This window comes from Hippocampus comes, unplaced genomic scaffold (genome assembly GCF_001891065.2).
Source record: "Hippocampus comes isolate QL1 unplaced genomic scaffold, H_comes_QL1_v1.1 scaffold381, whole genome shotgun sequence".
Lineage (NCBI taxonomy): Eukaryota > Metazoa > Chordata > Actinopteri > Syngnathiformes > Syngnathidae > Hippocampus > Hippocampus comes.
Genome location: NW_017805016.1, coordinates 25088 through 44170, shown reverse-complemented (window position 1 = coordinate 44170; position 19083 = coordinate 25088). Strand labels below are relative to the sequence as shown.

The following is a 19083-nucleotide window of genomic DNA, read 5'->3' as shown; positions in this document are numbered from 1 at the left end:
AGTAAATACTTTTTTGAATCAAACTGGTTTTTTTTGGGGGGGTGGGGGGTTAAAATGAATTAACGTTGAAAAATCAAACATTTCTATAAACTGACCCTTTAACTCTCATTTCATTTGTACCTGTGACCAAAAAGCAAAGTGTGAAGAGTCTCTGTTGACTAAAATACATGAGATATTTCACAACAAAAATGGTGTTTCCACATATGAAGTGGCTAACACATTCCTGGATATTTGGGGATTTAGCAGACTTTCACTGTCATTACTACATGTTCAGACCGTTCTTTACTTTTTTACGCAACACTTAGTGACCTGTTTGTTTTGTTTTGGGATTTTTTTTTTTCCTATTTTGTACTTCACTAATAGTCCATGTATTTAAAAAAAAAAAAAAAAACTAAAACTAACACTAAAACTAATAAAAATAACTAAAGTGCAGAATTTTTGAAAAAATAAAAACTAATAATCATTAACAAACTTGCTCTAAAACCTAATCACAACAAACAAAAATTCAAATTAAAAAAAAGTCAAACCAAAATGCAACCTTCGTTAAAAGAAAAATTTCGAAAGCCTCCTAACCCTGTTCTGAAGACGGCCCGTCTGATTCCCCAAAGGCAGTCAGCCATTCCTTTGCAATAGTGTGGTCGGTGGCAGGAGATCCCACGTTAGAGATTACGCAAAGGAGGGCGTGCACGTCGCGAAAGGCGCGCCGCTGCGGCGGAGAGCGGCCCGGCCGGTCGAGCAGGCGGCTTCCGTGACGTCATCGAGACAAACGTCGTCTCTCCGCCGGCCTCCGTCCTCTGATGACTTTTTCCACTCATCACGGTGACGCAGACCAAGGAGGAGGAAAAAAGATGCCGGGGCATGTCGTGACACAAGACGTTGAGGCGGAGGTGGTGCACGTATTTAGGCCAGTAGTGCTCAAAATGCGGCCCAAGACACATCAGGGGTCCCAGAAACATACCATGGGGGTCCGAGAAATAATTAGCAAATTATTTTTTTGTCATTTTTTTGAAAGTGCTGGCTAAAATATGACTTTCTGCACTCATTTACTTTGTGTTTATTATCATAATATTACATTATGGCTTTCAATCCTGACAAAATATGTCTTTGTTCTTGCAAAGATTGCAATTTTTTTCCTGAAAAAATACGACGGAGGCGAAATTAAAGTATCTTTCAATATAAGGAGGTGTACAAATTCTGAGAGCAAAATTGTATTCTTGCAATTTATTCGTATTTAATATCACGATATTGTGATTTTTAGCTTGGAAAAACACAACTTTCTTCTTGTAACATTAGGACTTTTTATCATGACCAAAAACGAAATATACGACCCTTAATTTTTACAGAATAAAGTCTTTTGGGGTTTTTTCATTCAGTTGTTAAAATAAGCAAGTTAAAACATGACTTACTTACATGGTTCAACTTTAATATCATAATATTACAACTTTACTTTCGAAAAATAAGACGACTCTGGTGAAAACACAATTTTTTTGTAAATATATACCCTTTCTCTTGAAAAAAAATATTTTTGTGGATATAAAGTTTGTCCTTTCCCCAAAATGTTTTTTAGCAACTTTACATCTTTCCAGCATCAAACCTAAATGCTATGAAATCAAGGTTAGAACTTTGCTTTTTTTCCCCCCCTATCGTTTATTAAGATAATTTAAACATTTTTGAATCAATTTCACAATACACGTTTGTAATAATTTCAGAAACCTTCTTTTATTGCTTTACTTCAAAATAAATGTTAAGGCTTCTATTAATATGCTAAAGTGTTGTCAATGTACTTAAAATTTCAGTCAACTACTTTTTACTTTTCCACTTTGCTCTTAAAAGTCTTAAAATCTTCTGTTTTTCTTTTAAATGTCTTCAATTTATTTGCCTTTGATTCTTCTAGTCAAATGTTTTGTAACTTTGGGAAGCACATTGAGTTATCTTGCGCATGAAATGCACTACATGGATAAAGCTGCTTGCTTTGCCTTTTCTTGAAAATAGTCACCTCCGATTCCGAAGGCATTTCAGGGTGCACGTGGTAGCTCTCTTTAATAGGCTTTTCGGATTATGAGGGCATCCTTGCAAAAGTGCTGCCTGGACCCTAAAAGTTTGTGAACCCCTGCATGCCGACGATGGAGTGCGGCAGGGGGAATCTGCTGAATCCATGATGTGCACGGGCTATAATTAGGTTAGTTTTTGGAGAGAGGGGGTTAAACAAACAGGGACTGTGAGGTCATAGGCAGATGGAAGTGGGATAGGCCTGCACTTGCTGAGTGGGCACCAGAGAGCGAGAGCGAGAGCGAGAGAGAGAGAGAGGCCCTCTGGGTACTCAGTGTGTGGGTGGGGGGGAGTCAACTTGGATGGCCTCATTGCCTGAACATTCAGTCAACAGCGAGTTGCTGTCCCATCCCATCTCGTCCGGTCCAGCCACACGTACGCACACACACACACACGCGCGCGCACACACTCATGCTCCGCGCGCGCACACACTCATGCTCCGCGCGCGCACACACTCATGCTCCGCGCGCGCACACACTCATGCTCCGCGCGCGCACACGCACCAACACACACCTTTCTCACATAGTTTCTCTCTCTGAAAAAAATAATTACAAATAATGATAGAAAATGAGACATCATTACCTCCGCCAGGGCAAAAGTTCCCATCGGCCTGCCTTCTCATGAAGCGCTTTTGGTTCTTGTTTGAAACTGGCATGACTCAAAAAGTGCTTGATTTGCGGCTTTGGTGTGGTTAACAGTTTTATTGGTTTTGTTCTCGATCCAAATTGATTAAGATCTTTCACTTGTTTTGTAAATGTGAGAATAGTTTGAAAAGTTGTGCCTGGATGAGGGTGACATTTATTGTGCGGCGCGATTCTGACTCGATATGTGAACTATGTGACCTCATGTCAGAATTCTACTCGGGAAGTTTGACCTTGATGAGTGCCGCTGGCACAACTTCTTGTCTCATATCCTGGGCGGTAAATATGTCATTTTTGGCCCCATCTACACGGGAATAATCTCTCAATAAAACATTTAGGATGGCTTTTTTTTCCAAAGCACAAACACCATGGATCCTATTTTGGTAGACTCACGGCTGTTCGATTCGCGTAAAACTTGGCGGAAATGCGTTTTCGCGCCAGGGCAAGTCTAGTCTAGTGTATTTGTCCCTCCCACACCCCCTCCCCCCGCAGAACTTGTGGTCAAGGGGGCCTTGGACCCGGGCATCCACAAGATCTTTTTGATTCAATCTGATCAATTACAAGATCTCCCTTTCGAATGATGTAGTTGGGTATGCATGTGACGAGGGAAATTGGAGACCGCCTTGCACTCACGGCAATGCGTCTGTGTGTGAACCACCCCCCCAATAGTTGTGCAGCGGGCACGGGGGCGCTATTAAATTAGTTTTGAGATGATATTGATTATACGTCATTCAATAAAGTGATTTTGACAATGAGTCAGAGTTTTCATCGCACAATCCTGCCATATTTGTAAATGAAATCTATCATGACATCCACCACACACACCCGCAGAGCGCCGAATCCGTCTCCCTGCGCCTCCATCAAATCCGCCGAAATCGCATTACTCCACCTGCACCACCATTTCGACCTGCTTTTAGACAGTCTAAAATGCTGTCTACTTTTTCTCACCAAATTGACAGGTGCGCCAAGGGAGTGGAATAGAAAACGACTTCGGCCTCCCAGAACGCCCAGTGACGCGCTAGCATGTCTACCAAATTCACAAACACACTCAGCTAGACATGCCCTGGCACGAAAATGGAGATGCACCCATTTTTACACCGAGCGCAGAGTATTTTCTGTGATCAAAGTGAGTGGTGCGAAGGGGGGGCTGTGCAGCTTTGTGCGCTGGAAGACCCATTGAGGCGCCTCATGGTCCCAAACATGTTCGACGAGACTTGCGCCGGCACCAAAATGAAGATGCGCCTATTTTTACGCCAAGCGCACGGGCGCCTGTCTACCAAAATAGACCCTGAAGTCTGAAATGTTAAATCACATTTAAGTGGAATGTAAAACCTGCAATGTCAATCTAGATTTGATTCAAAAATGATCCATGTAAATCAAAGTAGTTTAAATTTGGATCTGAACCCTACAATTTCAAAACAGATTTTTATTTGGCATCTGAACCCTATAATGTTACATTTGATTTGGATCTGATCCTGTAACATCAAAACAGATTTGTTTCAAATCGGATCCTTGTAACATCAAACCATATTTGATTCGGAATTGATATTTATAATGTTAAATCAGATTTGATTCAAATCAGATTCCTGTAATGTAAAACAAGATTCGATTAGGATCTGATCCATTTCATGTCGAACACGATCTGATTTGAACGCTGGCTAATAAAAATATACATATGTTTCCCCAACAAGATTCCCTCCATGTGACCCCGGTGCATGTTTCTGCGAGACGCTGCGTAAACTTGGTGGAAACAGACAGACAGTTCTTGGGAGTGTTTCACACTCCATCTTGAACATTTTTACCACGAGCCGATAAAAATGCGTGACCTCGGTGCATTTTTCTGCAAATGTGGTGGAACTCTAGACAGTGACATTTATTGCTGTCTCATGCCAAAACAAGTCAAATTTGACCCCAAAAGTCTGTCAGGGTCTATTTGAAAATGAGGCTTTTGACAAAAGCAGCTTCATTTTTCATGCTGACTCTTCAAGTACAAATAAAACCATAACTCACACACAAACACTTATTACGTTGAGGAGCAAAGGATGAGACAAGCTGCTTAACTACCACCCAAAAAAATAAAAACTCAGTGTGATTAGGTGACGGGCGGCTGCTGGCACACTGGTTGACTTAAGAACGACTCGGGCCAGTGAATGCAGGGAGGTCCGGATAATCTGCCGCTCCACAAAGGTGCGCGGGGGCTAATCCCGGTTGCTGTGCTCAGCTTGTGGATCAAGTCGTCCCATAAAGGAGAGTGTGGGAAGGCCAGCGGGAACGCCACTGCATGCGCCCCAAAAAAAAAAAAAAAAAAACCTCTTTGGTGGCCGCCGCTCACTTATGCCAAAATACATAACAGCAGTCGCCTCGCCGCCCTTAAACTACACTCAAGTCATGTTTGGAACCGTAGCGACCACACATTTCTTTTGATTGTTTTGCACATATGCAGATTAAGGTTACACAAGAAATGACATATTCGATCTGTGTCCTTTATCACATTCAAGTGGCAATTTTTAAGAGGCACCTGCTGTCTGCGACTTTGGAAGTTGAGTCGATGCAAGCATGATCGTTTGAGTCATTTTTGAATGTTTTCAGAAAACAAGACTAAAACGACAATAAAGTCAAACAAGTGTGCAGGTATCTTGATTCGCCATTTTGCGTATGATGACTTGGACAACAAAAAAAAAAAAAAACAATTTTTAACAAACACATCGCAATTTTTTGGGGGGTGTGTATTGATAATGTAACCGCAAGTTAAAATTGACTAATGCAATTATCCTAATGATAGGCGAGATATGACTTAGTATAAAACACTTCTGCCAAATTGTCTTAATAACACTCCATCTTCAGTACTCCAAAAGTATATTTTTGTAATTACAACACACCAATTTAAAAGGTAGCAACCTTGTAAAATGTGCCTGTGTTGACCGTGTCATATTAGAATGTCTCATGTTGCGATTAATAAATGTCAATATTGTTCTTGAGGGGTTCAAATGGGAAGCTTTTGGCGATGTATCGGTGAAATGAATGCTGTAAAGGGAAAATATATTAGTTCCAGGATAATAAAAACCATCCGCAGTCCACATTTTTGATTCCATATAAAAACCAAGCGTCTCAAATGTGTGTTTCATACAAATTTATTCGGCATTTGAGCATAGAGGATGGTCTTAAAATATGTAGAAAGGTCAGTTTAAATTAAAAAAAAAAACTTTCACTGCAGAGAATGAGTGAACTTGACACTGCCCAAAAAAGAAAAAAAAAACACAAACAAGACACTAACCGTCACAGAAATGTACAAAACAAAATGTGAACGTATGCTCCACTTGACAAAACATTGGGCTCAAAAGCTAAGAGGAGAAGAGGAACTATAAATAAAACTTGCGCTTGCGACCAGCACAGTCTTAATATTTCATTTCAAACTAAAAAAAAAAAAAAGGAAAAAAAAGGGACTTGTAGGTTGACAGGGGGAAAAAACGGAAAAGGACTACAAGTTCGGACAGCTGACATCCTACAAATGAAGTGTAAACATTTTTTGTCTGAAATAAACCAGCCTCTTCACGAGGCCACTTGCCTTTTCACGCACAGATGAAAATGTGGCATCATTTAATATATAGAAGTCCAATTCTTCTCCATCACTTTGATTGCTTAAACTCGTGATCATAAAAAACTGCCTTTCCTCTTTTTTTTTTTTTTTTTTTGCAATACAATTTACTCTGGTGGACTTCATGTCAGTCCAAAACGGCACAAGAACCAGAAAAATATTGCGTGTGCGAAAAGTGATTCTTTTTTTTTCCGCAGGTGTGTCAAACTCACTTTTGCTGCAGGCCACGTAAAAGTATGATCACTTTGTCGTATTTTTACATATACACAATTGCTGCTATTTTTTTAACCAAACAAATTTGAAATGAGCAGGTTTATTTTATTTTTTTGTTATCCTTTAAAACTGCTCCACATTGATTTATTTCTAACACAGCAGTTTAAAGGGGTGTGTTGCTTGGGTCATAATAAGAAGTGATTTGGTTGAAATAAACATTTGCAAAACCAGTTCAAGGGAAGGAAAAGGAAATTTCAGTACAGGTCCAAGTTGACGTTTTATTTACTTTACAGGCCGGACGTGGCCCCCAGGCCTCGAGTTTGACACCCTCGCTTCACGGCAACCAAAGTTCAAGTATCCAAGCACTTTTTTTTTTGTAGTTTGTTTTTGAATTGGGAAAAGTCTGGATTTTCTCGTGAGCGCGCACGACTCACTCAGATGTGCGTGAGCGGAAGTGTCCCATTGACGCCCGTCCCGGCGCTCTGGTAGTGGGGGTGCACGCTGTGTAACCGGCTGCCCTGCAGTGCCGAGTGCTCCGCGCTGTCCCCGCCGGGCGGCAGGTACATGCTGATCATGTCCCTCAGGTCCCCCAAGCAGGCCCGCTGAGAGTGCGACGTGATGGCGGGCGGCGGCGAGCTGGGCTCGCTCTTGCACATGGAGCCCAGGCCCACGCGGCGGCGGCGGCGCTGACCACCGCGGCCTGCGGCGTGCCGTACGCCGCCGGGGACATGCTGTACGTGGAGGCCGCGCTCATGTAGCTCTGCGCCGTGCTCATCATGGGATACTGCAGCGAGGCCATGTCGTAGCGGTGCATCTGCTGGATCTGCGGGCCGCTCATGCCGTGGTGTTGCGGGTATGCCAGCTGCTCCTGCATCAGCGAGTAGGCGCCGTTGCTCCAGCCGTTCATGTGCGCGTAGCTGTCCATCCGCTGGCCCACCTGCACCGGGTTGGCCACCGCCGCGCCCCCCGGTGCCAGGAGCCCACCGGACAGCGAGTACTTGTCTTTCTTCAGCAGGGTCTTGGTCTTCCGGCGCGGTCGGTACTTGTAATCTGGGTGCTCCTTCATGTGCATGGCGCGCAGCCGCTTGGCCTCGTCGATGAACGGTCGCTTCTCGGCGTCCGTCAGCAGCTTCCAGTCGGCGCCGAGACGCTTGCTGATCTCGGAGTTGTGCATCTTGGGGTTCTCCTGGGCCATCTTCCGCCGCTGGCCCCGGGACCACACCATGAAGGCGTTCATGGGGCGCTTGACGCGCTCCTGGTCGCTCACTCCGCCGCCGCCGCCGCCCTTGGAGCCCGGAGCCGAGCCGGAGTTGGGCGGAGGGGGCAGCGGGGACTTGATCTCAGTCTCCATCATGTTGTACATGGCTGACCCGAGACGGCTACGCGCTCTCGCCGCAAAGTACCAACAACAACAACAAAAGTTGGGCAAAGACCGCCCAAAGTCAAAGAAAAGTTTTAGTCTCCGGAAAGAGGAGGAAAAAAAGTCGTCGTGCAGGTGCTCCTCGGCTCTCGACACAAGTGCGCAAACTTGTTGGCCAAGCCCCGCGCGTGTTATTTGGCCAGGGCCGGGAACCATGTGATGGAGGCAAGGGCAGCCAATCACAGGGAGCCTCCCCCCACAGCTGCACGACAGCCAATCAGAAAGCCAGTCGGGCTGTTCGTAAGAAGGTTAAAAAAAAGGTGGCAACTTGGCTCGTTTGCAACATTTTGCAAATGCAGCTTGGAAAAACATACCAAATTATAAATTGCACTCATGAAAATATCACGTATGTTTTTTTTGGTTCTTTAGACTGACAACATAAGTCCCAAATTCAAATACTGTCAATTGGAGCATTTATTTACAGAACACGAAAACTGAGCACCCTCCAAAAAGGTTTGATCTTTTTTGAGGGGCTTGTCTCTTGTTTTCCAGAACTCTATCTCACCGATAAATTTAGTTTGCAGTTCATTGCATCACTGAACTGCAAATCAGTGATAAACACAAAGGGAAAGGGACCAAAACTAACTACATTAAGAGTAACATCATGGCAGATGTGCCAAAAATGACGGAAATAATCACTTTAAGTCAACAGTAATTCTCCGAGGTCAAGAAAATATACTGTGAATCCCAAGATACTACAGATTGAGCAATAGTATTACATTGTTTAAGTAGTGTCTTAATTGGCATTTTAAGCAGTAGAATGCAAGCCAGGTTTCAATCTTTTTTTTTTAAATGAATCTTTAAGACAGGTTTCAATCACAAACTAAAACTTAGCATGTCTTTCGTCAGTTGTTGCCTTCAGGGAGCGTCTGAAATGACAGCTTTGTGGCACACAACTGAGCGAAAACAATCTGTTTCGTCGTTGCCTGCTGTTCAATCCGCTCTCTAAATTCGGTTCCATACAGACTCCTGTGCTGCCTGTTAAGGCGAAAACTTTTAATACATCAACGACCTCTTGTGGAGGGGAGCGGCCACCTCTCCCTCCCCCACACGCCTGAGGGACGCTAGCTAACCCCCACTCCCACTCGGATTTTGTGTGTGTGTGCGTGTGTGTGTGTGTGTGTGTGTGTGTGTGTGTGTGTGTGTGTGTGTGTGTGTGTGTGCGCGCGCGCGCGCCCTAATGGTTATGAAAATGACTCGAGGTCACATGTTTCTACTTCACCAAAACGAGTTGAGACCCCAAAACATTCACACCTGGTAATGAGCGCTTGGGAATCGACCGTTGAGAGAAAGGAGAGGGGTGGGGGGTGGGGGCGGGGGAGCCTTTTTCACCTCGAGTGTCACGGGATGATTCTGGTCCGTTTCGCCTAAAAATAAAAATGAGCGTCTGGATTCTAAATTCACTCTTACGCAAGTAATTACTGAATTTAGACGTCAACTGACGTCATTTTGTCAAGCGACTATCACGATTTCGGATTTGAAACGGTCGGAGGTTTGACGACTAATCTGATTAGCAATTGTTCATAATAATGCTAAAATGCGAAATATGTGCTTTAAAATGCAACTGTATACTACAAAAAAGTTTTAGATTCCCAATAAAAACACATTTGATATATTTTTGAACACTACACGTTCACAAAATATAAATCATATATGCAGCCTTAGAATGTGAGTTTGCGATAAAACATGGCATTTTAGACACAATAATGCAATATATGTGCACAGAAAGTGGATTGGTTGACGACACACCCCCAAAAAAGTATTTTGCCCAAAAGAAAAATAAATGGGGCAAGTGGGCCACAATAGTGCAATATTTATACGTGGGACTGCATTAATGATGACAAAAAATTTTGGCCACAAAAACGAGAGACCCTTAAAACTGCTGAGTTAATAAATAACTATTTCAATCCATTTGGGTTATTTTTTAGCACATTTTAAGAGTGTACACCCAAAAATAGTGGTATGAAAGTGGTATTGTTTCAATTAAAACAATATTCATTTGCAAAATTCTGCATAAGCACATGAAAATGTAAAAACATATGTGGCCTTGAAATGTTAGTTTGCCATAAAAATGTGCAACATTCAGGCATGAAAGTGCATTTTTTAGGACTAACATTTTTGTCTTGGCATACTGTGTATCTTCCCCTGAAATGATGCCTTAGTGTCACAAAAATTGCATAGTTAGACAGGGAAATGTAGTTTGACATAGAAATGTGATTTTTTTTTCAAACACTAAATTTGCTCAGAAAAGGGTTGCATTACACTACATGAAAAAGATATCAAAACATATTTGACCATGAAAAATGATAGCTTGACATTTTTGTTTGAACAGTCTCGTTTGATTATGCGTTACAATTGTAAAATTAGGTTGGTATGTGTTCCGTTGCGTTATTTTCAGTTAAATGTTCTGTAAAGTGCTTTGTTACAGCTACAGCTGTTGTAAAAGCACAATATAAAGATGTATTGTATTGTTCAAGAGAATACACACTGCTTCTTCTCTCCCTCACCACAACAAGATGCACTTTGATACCACCAACAGGCTACAGCTGGAACTGCAGGTGGCCATATTTCCCCAAAAGACAGTTGAGCCACTGTAGGAGTTTAAGGATGCCACCAAATGCAGGTTTTATGTTTCCAAAGCTTGCATTTTTATTTAAATAAATAAACAAACAAACAAACAGTTATTCTTAATTTATTATTTGCGAATTTCTCCATTGCGAGACAAATAAAGGTTTTCTTATCTTTTCTTATTTGTTAGTTATCATTTGTGATTATTATTTATTATGTTTTACCTTACATTTTTATTTGTTTCAGCTGTGGTGGGTTTTTTAAGTACTCTGTTAATAGTGTGGAGTTAATCTGAGCAAGGTGCTTAGGATGCAAATAAAACCAACAAAAATATTATCAATATTAATAAGAGTCATAAAATCAATCATGACATTCATGAATTATTTCATTAGAAATTACAAAATGTACACCTTGCGAAGCACAAATTAAGTTGGGTTTGCCACCAAACATATTGCAAAATGCTCGTGAGCAGAGCAACAGCAGGTTACCTCCTCATCAATTTCAAAGCATTTTCCCACTAATGGCATGTGGGCTCCCTCTAGTGGCGGGTTGTGAAAAAAAACAGTTCGGTTGTATTTAACTTCAGAGTTCAACATTGTCACATTTAATCTTTTACAACTGTTTTCAACAATTAGGTGGGTCCAAATTTTACGTATGTGCAGTGTATTTAAATGTAATCAGTACTGAGGTACCGTCTTTTTATTTGCCTATATTTAAGCACGTTGTTAATGCTGAAACTGGCGAGCAATGATAATACATTTACTTGCCAGCCTTATTATCTGCTGTCTTTAAATGTTGTTCATTTTGCTACATGAGACTGCATGTCTGATTTAAGACCTGTTGAATCAAGAGCAATCGCGTGCTTCAAGTGTAGGCGCTTTTAGACGAAACACGACGTTCACCTTGGCCTTTCGAAAGAGTGAAATCATGCTGATGGATTGTCATACCCCCTCGATGAGGGAAACCCAACAGTTTAATTTCCCTGTTCAATGGCGCCTGACAAATCAGACGACGCCAATAAAAGTAAGCTGCAATTAGCGTCTGCGCGTTTTTTTTTTCTCTCTGCGCACATCTCAGCGCTGATCCGCTTGTAATCTTCTTATGGAAATGTCATCAAGAGCGCAAGATAGACAGACAGAGAAAACCAGCCAAGCCAGGCCAGGCCAGGGCTAGTAAGCCGGCCTTTGGCTAATGAGGGGCCTCAGTGCGGCTAATTTGCTCATTAAGCGACACGGGACCACCAGCGAAGTGCAGATGACGTCACCTTCGGGGGGGGGGGGGGGTGCCCTCGCAGTCGGCCCGAATAAAAAACGGCAGCATCACAAATATCGCGCACATTACATTCAAGCATATATTCGATTGCGTTTGGGAAAAGAGAACAAGCACGAATGCCGTTGGTTGAAGGAGGTCCCAAACGAAGCTGGAATGTTGCTTGAATTGGCGTCCGAGGCAAATAAACGCCACCGAAGAGGACAAAAAGGGGGAAAGGAAATCTTGAATGGCGTCAATGGCAACAAAGTGCACGCGTGTGCATTTCAAGTCACACAGCACATATGTCACATCAAGGAACGAGTACAATAATCGTAAGAACTATTGTTGTATGATATTTATTTACTGGGTTCATTTGATTCCACAGGTTTTGATTTTTTTTTAAATACAAAAATAATCGCGTTGAAAAAAAAACACCCGCAGGTTTGCTTGTACATTCTAGTTATTTTTAATGTCTATTTGTTGATGAATGTATTTGTTAATTTATTAAACCTTTCTAGCCAGTTTTGAATTTCGCCTAAAGAAAATAAATGTATAACATATTTATCATATATTTTACAAGCGTTATTCATGTTAATTTGAAGGGTTTACCATGACTTCATTTTAGTCAACAACATAGAAAAATAATTTCATGGAAAAGCAGGTCTATGTTTTTTTTCTGTGTGTAGATTTTATGTATTTTATAAATACATATAATTTTGAACTTTTAAATTCAGGCGAGTTTTTTTTATCTCAATTTTATCTGGATTCATATCATTAACATTTAAATAGTCATCATAATTGTTTATATTTTAATTAAGAGGGTGGATCTTAGTGTTGTCATTTTTCCAAATTGTATTTTTATGGATTTTTGAAAGACATCCCCACTTTTCTTTGTAAACGTTGATGTATTTTACTCTTTCAAACATGCTAGTCTTTTTTATTTATTTGATTTTTGGGCCAATTTTAATCTCAATTACACTTCCATATGACAATTTTTTTTTTTTAAACCATGAAGGTTTATTTTCGGTAAATACGCTGGAATCTTACATTGCTGTAATTTTATTTCAAGTTTTATTTTTGTCTGTTTTCCCAGTCCCAATTTTCTTTGTTACATTTATTTTGATCTTGTTTGCAATTGTTTCAACTCAGTTTCTCCTGGTATGATAATCCTAATAATTACGTTTATCTTTTTTTTTCTCGAGGGCTATTTACTTTTCAACACGCCCTAATAACATGCATACTAAATCTATAATCCAAACTCGCCACCGCACAATACACAGCATGAATTGAACACGCCCCCATCACCAGCACCACCCGTCGCAGTCGGCCCGAATAAAAAACGGCAGCATCACAAATATCGCGCACATTACATTCAAGCATATATTCGATTGCGTTTGGGAAAAGAGAACAAGCACGAATGCCGTTGGTTGAAGGAGGTCCCAAACGAAGCTGGAATGTTGCTTGAATTGGCGTCCGAGGCAAATAAACGCCACCGAAGAGGACAAAAAGGGGGAAAGGAAATCTTGAATGGCGTCAATGGCAACAAAGTGCACGCGTGTGCATTTCAAGTCACACAGCACATATGTCACATCAAGGAACGAGTACAATAATCGTAAGAACTATTGTTGTATGATATTTATTTACTGGGTTCATTTGATTCCACAGGTTTTGATTTTTTTTTAAATACAAAAATAATCGCGTTGAAAAAAAAACACCCGCAGGTTTGCTTGTACATTCTAGTTATTTTTAATGTCTATTTGTTGATGAATGTATTTGTTAATTTATTAAACCTTTCTAGCCAGTTTTGAATTTCGCCTAAAGAAAATAAATGTATAACATATTTATCATATATTTTACAAGCGTTATTCATGTTAATTTGAAGGGTTTACCATGACTTCATTTTAGTCAACAACATAGAAAAATAATTTCATGGAAAAGCAGGTCTATGTTTTTTTTCTGTGTGTAGATTTTATGTATTTTATAAATACATATAATTTTGAACTTTTAAATTCAGGCGAGTTTTTTTTTATCTCAATTTTATCTGGATTCATATCATTAACATTTAAATAGTCATCATAATTGTTTATATTTTAATTAAGAGGGTGGATCTTAGTGTTGTCATTTTTCCAAATTGTATTTTTATGGATTTTTGAAAGACATCCCCACTTTTCTTTGTAAACGTTGATGTATTTTACTCTTTCAAACATGCTAGTCTTTTTTATTTATTTGATTTTTGGGCCAATTTTAATCTCAATTACACTTCCATATGACAATTTTTTTTTTTTAAACCATGAAGGTTTATATTCGTAAATACGCTGGAATCTTACATTGCTGTAATTTTATTTCAAGTTTTATTTTTGTCTGTTTTCCCAGTCCCAATTTTCTTTGTTACATTTATTTTGATCTTGTTTGCAATTGTTTCAACTCAGTTTCTCCTGGTATGATAATCCTAATAATTACGTTTATCTTTTTTTTTCTCGAGGGCTATTTACTTTTCAACACGCCCTAATAACATGCATACTAAATCTATAATCCAAACTCGCCACCGCACAATACACAGCATGAATTGAACACGCCCCCATCACCAGCACCACCCGGGAAGTTTTTGTTGTTTGTTTGAGGCCGGCGACTCCATACAAGAAAAAGTCATTAAGCAATAATGACATTTCAATGACAGCGGATCAGCGGGCCAACAATGGAATGTGTCTCATTAAGATCTGCATCATTTTTTTTTTCATCGGGAGGGGAAAAAGGAGCAGCATGGATGCAAATGAAGTTGCAGTTCACGCACGCTCTACTGTTCTCTAAAGTGCTCGCTGTAGTTGAAGGGAGCAGGTGGGGAAAAAAAAAGAAAGAAAAATAATATCTATATTTTTCCCCCCACGGCTCATTTGGTGCGAGAAAAGCCAGCATGTCATCATCACCTCTTTAGTTCACTAAGCGTGGTGCTCGTGTTAATTTGATTTATTCACTTATTCCAGCCTCAGCCGTTGCGATCGAAAGCGCTCACGCGCGCGCACAAACACACACACACACACACACACACACACACACACACACACACACACACCAGGAAAATTGGTTAATAACGTGTGACCACCCACTACGTCATCAAGACGTGTTATGAGTCACTGATGCACCAAATAAAGAATTACACGTAGATAACATGAAATACATTTCAATAGAAGGAATACGGGTGATTTGATTTCAAGAGGGGTAGGGTACCTTTAAAATATTGCAAAATGTCATTTCCTCAGCAACATGCCTCATTTTTGCCCCCCCCCCCACAAAAAAAACTACTATCGAATACTGGGATTCAGAAAGTCATGATAGAAAAATAACACTTGGATTCACAAATAAAGTCTTATTTGCCCCCAAAATATGAAAATCCATTGTGAGAGAGAGAGAGAGAGAGAGAGAGAGAGAGAGAGAGAGAGAGAGAGATATCAAGGGCTACTAGTGCCTTCTTGTTGGGCCTAGTAGCGCTGCTACTACAGTAGTTTAATTTAATCATGTACTACAAGACAAAAACAGTGGCACTACTAGTGCTCAAACATTACTTGTTAAGACAGTAATTTCCTACTACATATGAGTCATTCTCGTACAGCACTGAGTATTGCGGGGAGGAAAAAAGTTTACTCGTGCATGGATCTTAAATTGGGCATTAGGGTTTACGAGTGCGCTTTAATTGGGTACTAGTAGGCTAATTGTACTCGAGTAGATGTGGAAAGAAAATAAAAACACCACTACAACAGACAGTCATTCTACAAAGTAGTGCGCTGAATAGTCTTACTTGTGGGGGCAAAGAGTGTACTAGTACATGGACCTTAAGATGGATATCAAGGACATGCGAAAATAAATAGAATGAATATAAATATATCAGGTGCACAGTGTGCTAATAAAAAGGTGCTGCTGGTGTAATGAGGCTAAAAAGCAGACGAGAGGACATCAGCGTAGGCATTCCTTCATGATTATTTTTGCTCCTCAAGGTCTTTTCCGAGACAATTGGCTGTAGCCAGATTAGGAGAAAGGCTCGCATTCAAACATTTGCTAGATGGCGCGTTAAATGGAAAAATAAAACATTGAAATGACACGGCTGCAGAGGATTGGCTGGCGATGAGGCAGAAATTGAGTCGCGATGTGCTTGTGCTTCCGAGGCCCCGAGTTGCACTCTCGTTTTCCAAACAATGAGGCACCTTTTTGTGTTTGTGCACGGGGGCGCAATCCATAATTCCACTTTACGGGTCTTTCGAAAGTCAAGCATAAGACTTTCGTGGAATGTTTCACTGGACCTTGGGTACAGGACTTAAAAAAAAAAATCATGTTGTGCTTTTTTTTCTTGAGCTTTTTACACAAAAAAGAAACAGCAGCTCCGACACGTCAGAGAAGAACATGACATGAGGAGAATATAAACCATATGCCGTAATGGGTGGGTGGGGATCTTCAAGATACTGACAACTGTCTGCCTTCCCACCACATTTGCACAGTTTTTTTGCAGACATTGCACCTGTTGGCCTTTGGAGGCCTTTGAGAGCAAATCTCAAAACAGTTAGAGTCCATGAAATAATAAATGCGTACTCGTGGGGGACTTTGAAATAGTCCCGTGAACTGTCTGTGTTTCCACCGTTGGTCATGAGGGATCGTAAAACACCGTAAGAGCCCATGTGAGGTATTTGTGTATTTTACACCGGTTCCCGCATAAAGTTACACCTGTTATGGTCAAACTGTATCAACTGACTAGCCAGAGCATTGCTCTTCCCGGTGTGGCAACCCTGGCCACCTGGGGGCAGTATAACACAGGGATACGTACATACTGTTCATTTTAGACACATCAACTCGTCTCAGCTTATCAGTGTGGCACTAACATGAGTTGATCTTCGCAAAGGATAAAGAATATATGACTGTGAGTACAGTTGTATTGTCTGTATACACATTTGCTGCACCACCATGACTTCTGAGTTTTTCATTTTAGCAAATTTATTATGATAGGTGGCGTTTGTTTTTCACAATCACAACCGGCACCAGATGCAATCTGATGAAAAAAAAAAATGATGAGCATCCACAGGATTTAAAGTGAAAGCAAGCAAGTGTCTGCCAGTGAATGACACTATCAAGCACCTCTCGACGACAATCAGTTTCAAAACCATTACGGACTAATTACGCCGCTCATTATTTCCTGTGTATCTTTTGAATCGTTGCCATGTTCACTTTCTCCCCCAAAACAAAAGGAACTTTCTGCCTTTTTTTTTTTACGCTTCTTGTTTGGAAGAAAGTGCCAAGTCGGCATTTTCTCCTGTGGCCTCAGGCAAAGCAGCCCTTCTTTTGTTTTAGCCCATAATTGAGATCCCACTAATCTCGCCTCATTTTTTATTAAAAAAAAATTAAACGGAGTCTTTGTCAAATTCATTAGTTTAAGATAATATTGTCAAAATGCACAATTAATGTGCAGTGCAACTTTAATTCATTAATTAAGCGCAGCTTTTGGGGGGTGGGGGGGGGCGAGCTTGATTAATGCCACTCCGTTGTTATCTGCACTCTCCTCTAAAATGATGATGTGATGTTTTCCACTCAGATTGCGGGACAATGTTGGCCTTTTGGGGAACTCCAAACTGGGTTAGCTTGTTAATTAAAGGGGATAATTTATGAACACACCCCCACACCCTAATAAAGAAACAAACAAGCTTTATAAATCACATTGTGCCGTGATGTGAAATGGAGCCGAAATGACAAACGTGTGTTGCATGCCAGCCAAGGCTCTTGATGAAGCCGATAGCGCTCATCCATTTTGGCCCCAGTCAAAGTCTCATTAAAAAAGGGAGGTCTAATTTAATTAAGAGTTAGCCATCGCCCTCTAAACATATTAATTACCTTGAGCGTGGCGAGATGAGCGCGCCGATTATGGCACATTTCATTAGAGCTTAGCGGCTTGTGGGAGGTGTGCCGTGTTGACATGATAATGGATGGCCTGGAAGGAAACTGGTCACCTTGCGCCCGCTTGAGCCGCAAAAGGTGAGCTGGAGGACGACACGGGTGCCCGAGAATGTCCCAGATGTTGGATTTGAACTTAAAAGTGGAAGTCGAGTCCAAAATGTTCTTTGCGATAATATGTTCCATGTGCCACACTTGTCTAAACGCGGTATTCATATGAATATGTTTGTGGGATAAGAATGAAGGAAAATACATTTTCAGCCATCAAAGGAGGCTGATACTTTATGCAGCACCACCCCCTGCCATCGACAGAAATTGACGTCAAAGTGCCCATGGGTACACATTGAGAGCATCATGTGATCAAACCCAGAAACAGGCGAGGCATTACATTTGCAATGTCAGCCCGAGGGAGAAGAAAAAAAAAGGTCCCATTTTAAATACTGTTACAAAACAACAGTGGTGTGGAACAACACATAAATACTTCGTATTTACATTGAAACAGTTCCAAAAAGACAAAGCTTGAACATGTGCATGTGCTAAAACACAGCTAAAAGCTGCTTTTATAGGTGAAAACCTTCCGCATCAAGTCATCGAGGCACACAACAACAATGTTTGGTGTAAATATCAAGATAAATATCATAAAATATACACAATATACCCTATGCATCAATCTAAATGAACACAATCTTACTCGTGTTCAAAAAAAATACAAAAATAAACACAAAGATGGCAGTAACATGGTGGAACACATTTGAGCACTGTATACTGTATATTGGTTTTCAATGTTCAAAAATTCAAAGAATCTAAATTAGTGACACATTCGTTGCAAACAACATAATTGTGTTATTGTTTAAAAAAAAATCTCCAGGTTCAACCATTTAATTTGTCTCGCCCTGATATGCTCCAACCACTGTTTCAAACTATTTTATTTGAACGCTGCCATGTTTCCATCTGTTTTGATGCTATAAGTGAATTACTGAAATCTTGCGTCACACTTTCCAGTCTGATCACTTCCCCAAATTAACAGGCGCCATCATCGTGTTTCCTTCCATAGAAAGCGGCAAAGTAAAGAAAACCAAACTCCCCTCGCCCGAAATGCACCCCCGCCCTTTTTTTTTTTTTTTTTTACTTCTCCTCCCCCTGCAGCTAGAAAAGTGAGCCCACTCACCAAGCAGTGACTGGTTGCCTGTCAGCTGCCTATCCCGCTGTTAGGACACACCTTCCAGGACCGGAAGAAAAAAGCGGAGGCATCCACAGCCCACCAGGCCGACCAGGCGGCGGGTTACCGCCGCCCGCCGCCGTCGTCGTCGTGGCAGCTTCTGGGTCTGCAGGGAGAAGAAGAGAAGAGGCGTCAGGTCCCCGCACTGGTGTGCAGCTGAGCCCCTGCCGCCGCTTTGGGAACCATCTCATTCAGTCAA

The 19083-nt window shown here is 41.1% G+C and overlaps 1 protein-coding gene and 1 long non-coding RNA gene across 2 annotated transcripts in view; both read right to left on the bottom strand.

The window, feature by feature from the left end:
• Positions 1-19083, bottom strand: part of LOC109511939 (uncharacterized) — a 53447-nt gene extending 34364 nt beyond the window's left edge. Inside the window, exon 1 of the long non-coding RNA XR_002167423.1 lies at positions 18834-19083. This is a non-coding gene — a long non-coding RNA (uncharacterized LOC109511939). The remainder of the gene's footprint in view (positions 1-18833) is intronic.
• On the bottom strand, positions 5806-8047 carry sox3 (SRY-box transcription factor 3). The gene is given in 2 exon segments (XM_019863328.1): positions 5806-7181; positions 7184-8047. Coding segments are annotated over 2 exon segments (927 nt in total). The 5' UTR covers positions 7862-8047; the 3' UTR covers positions 5806-6932.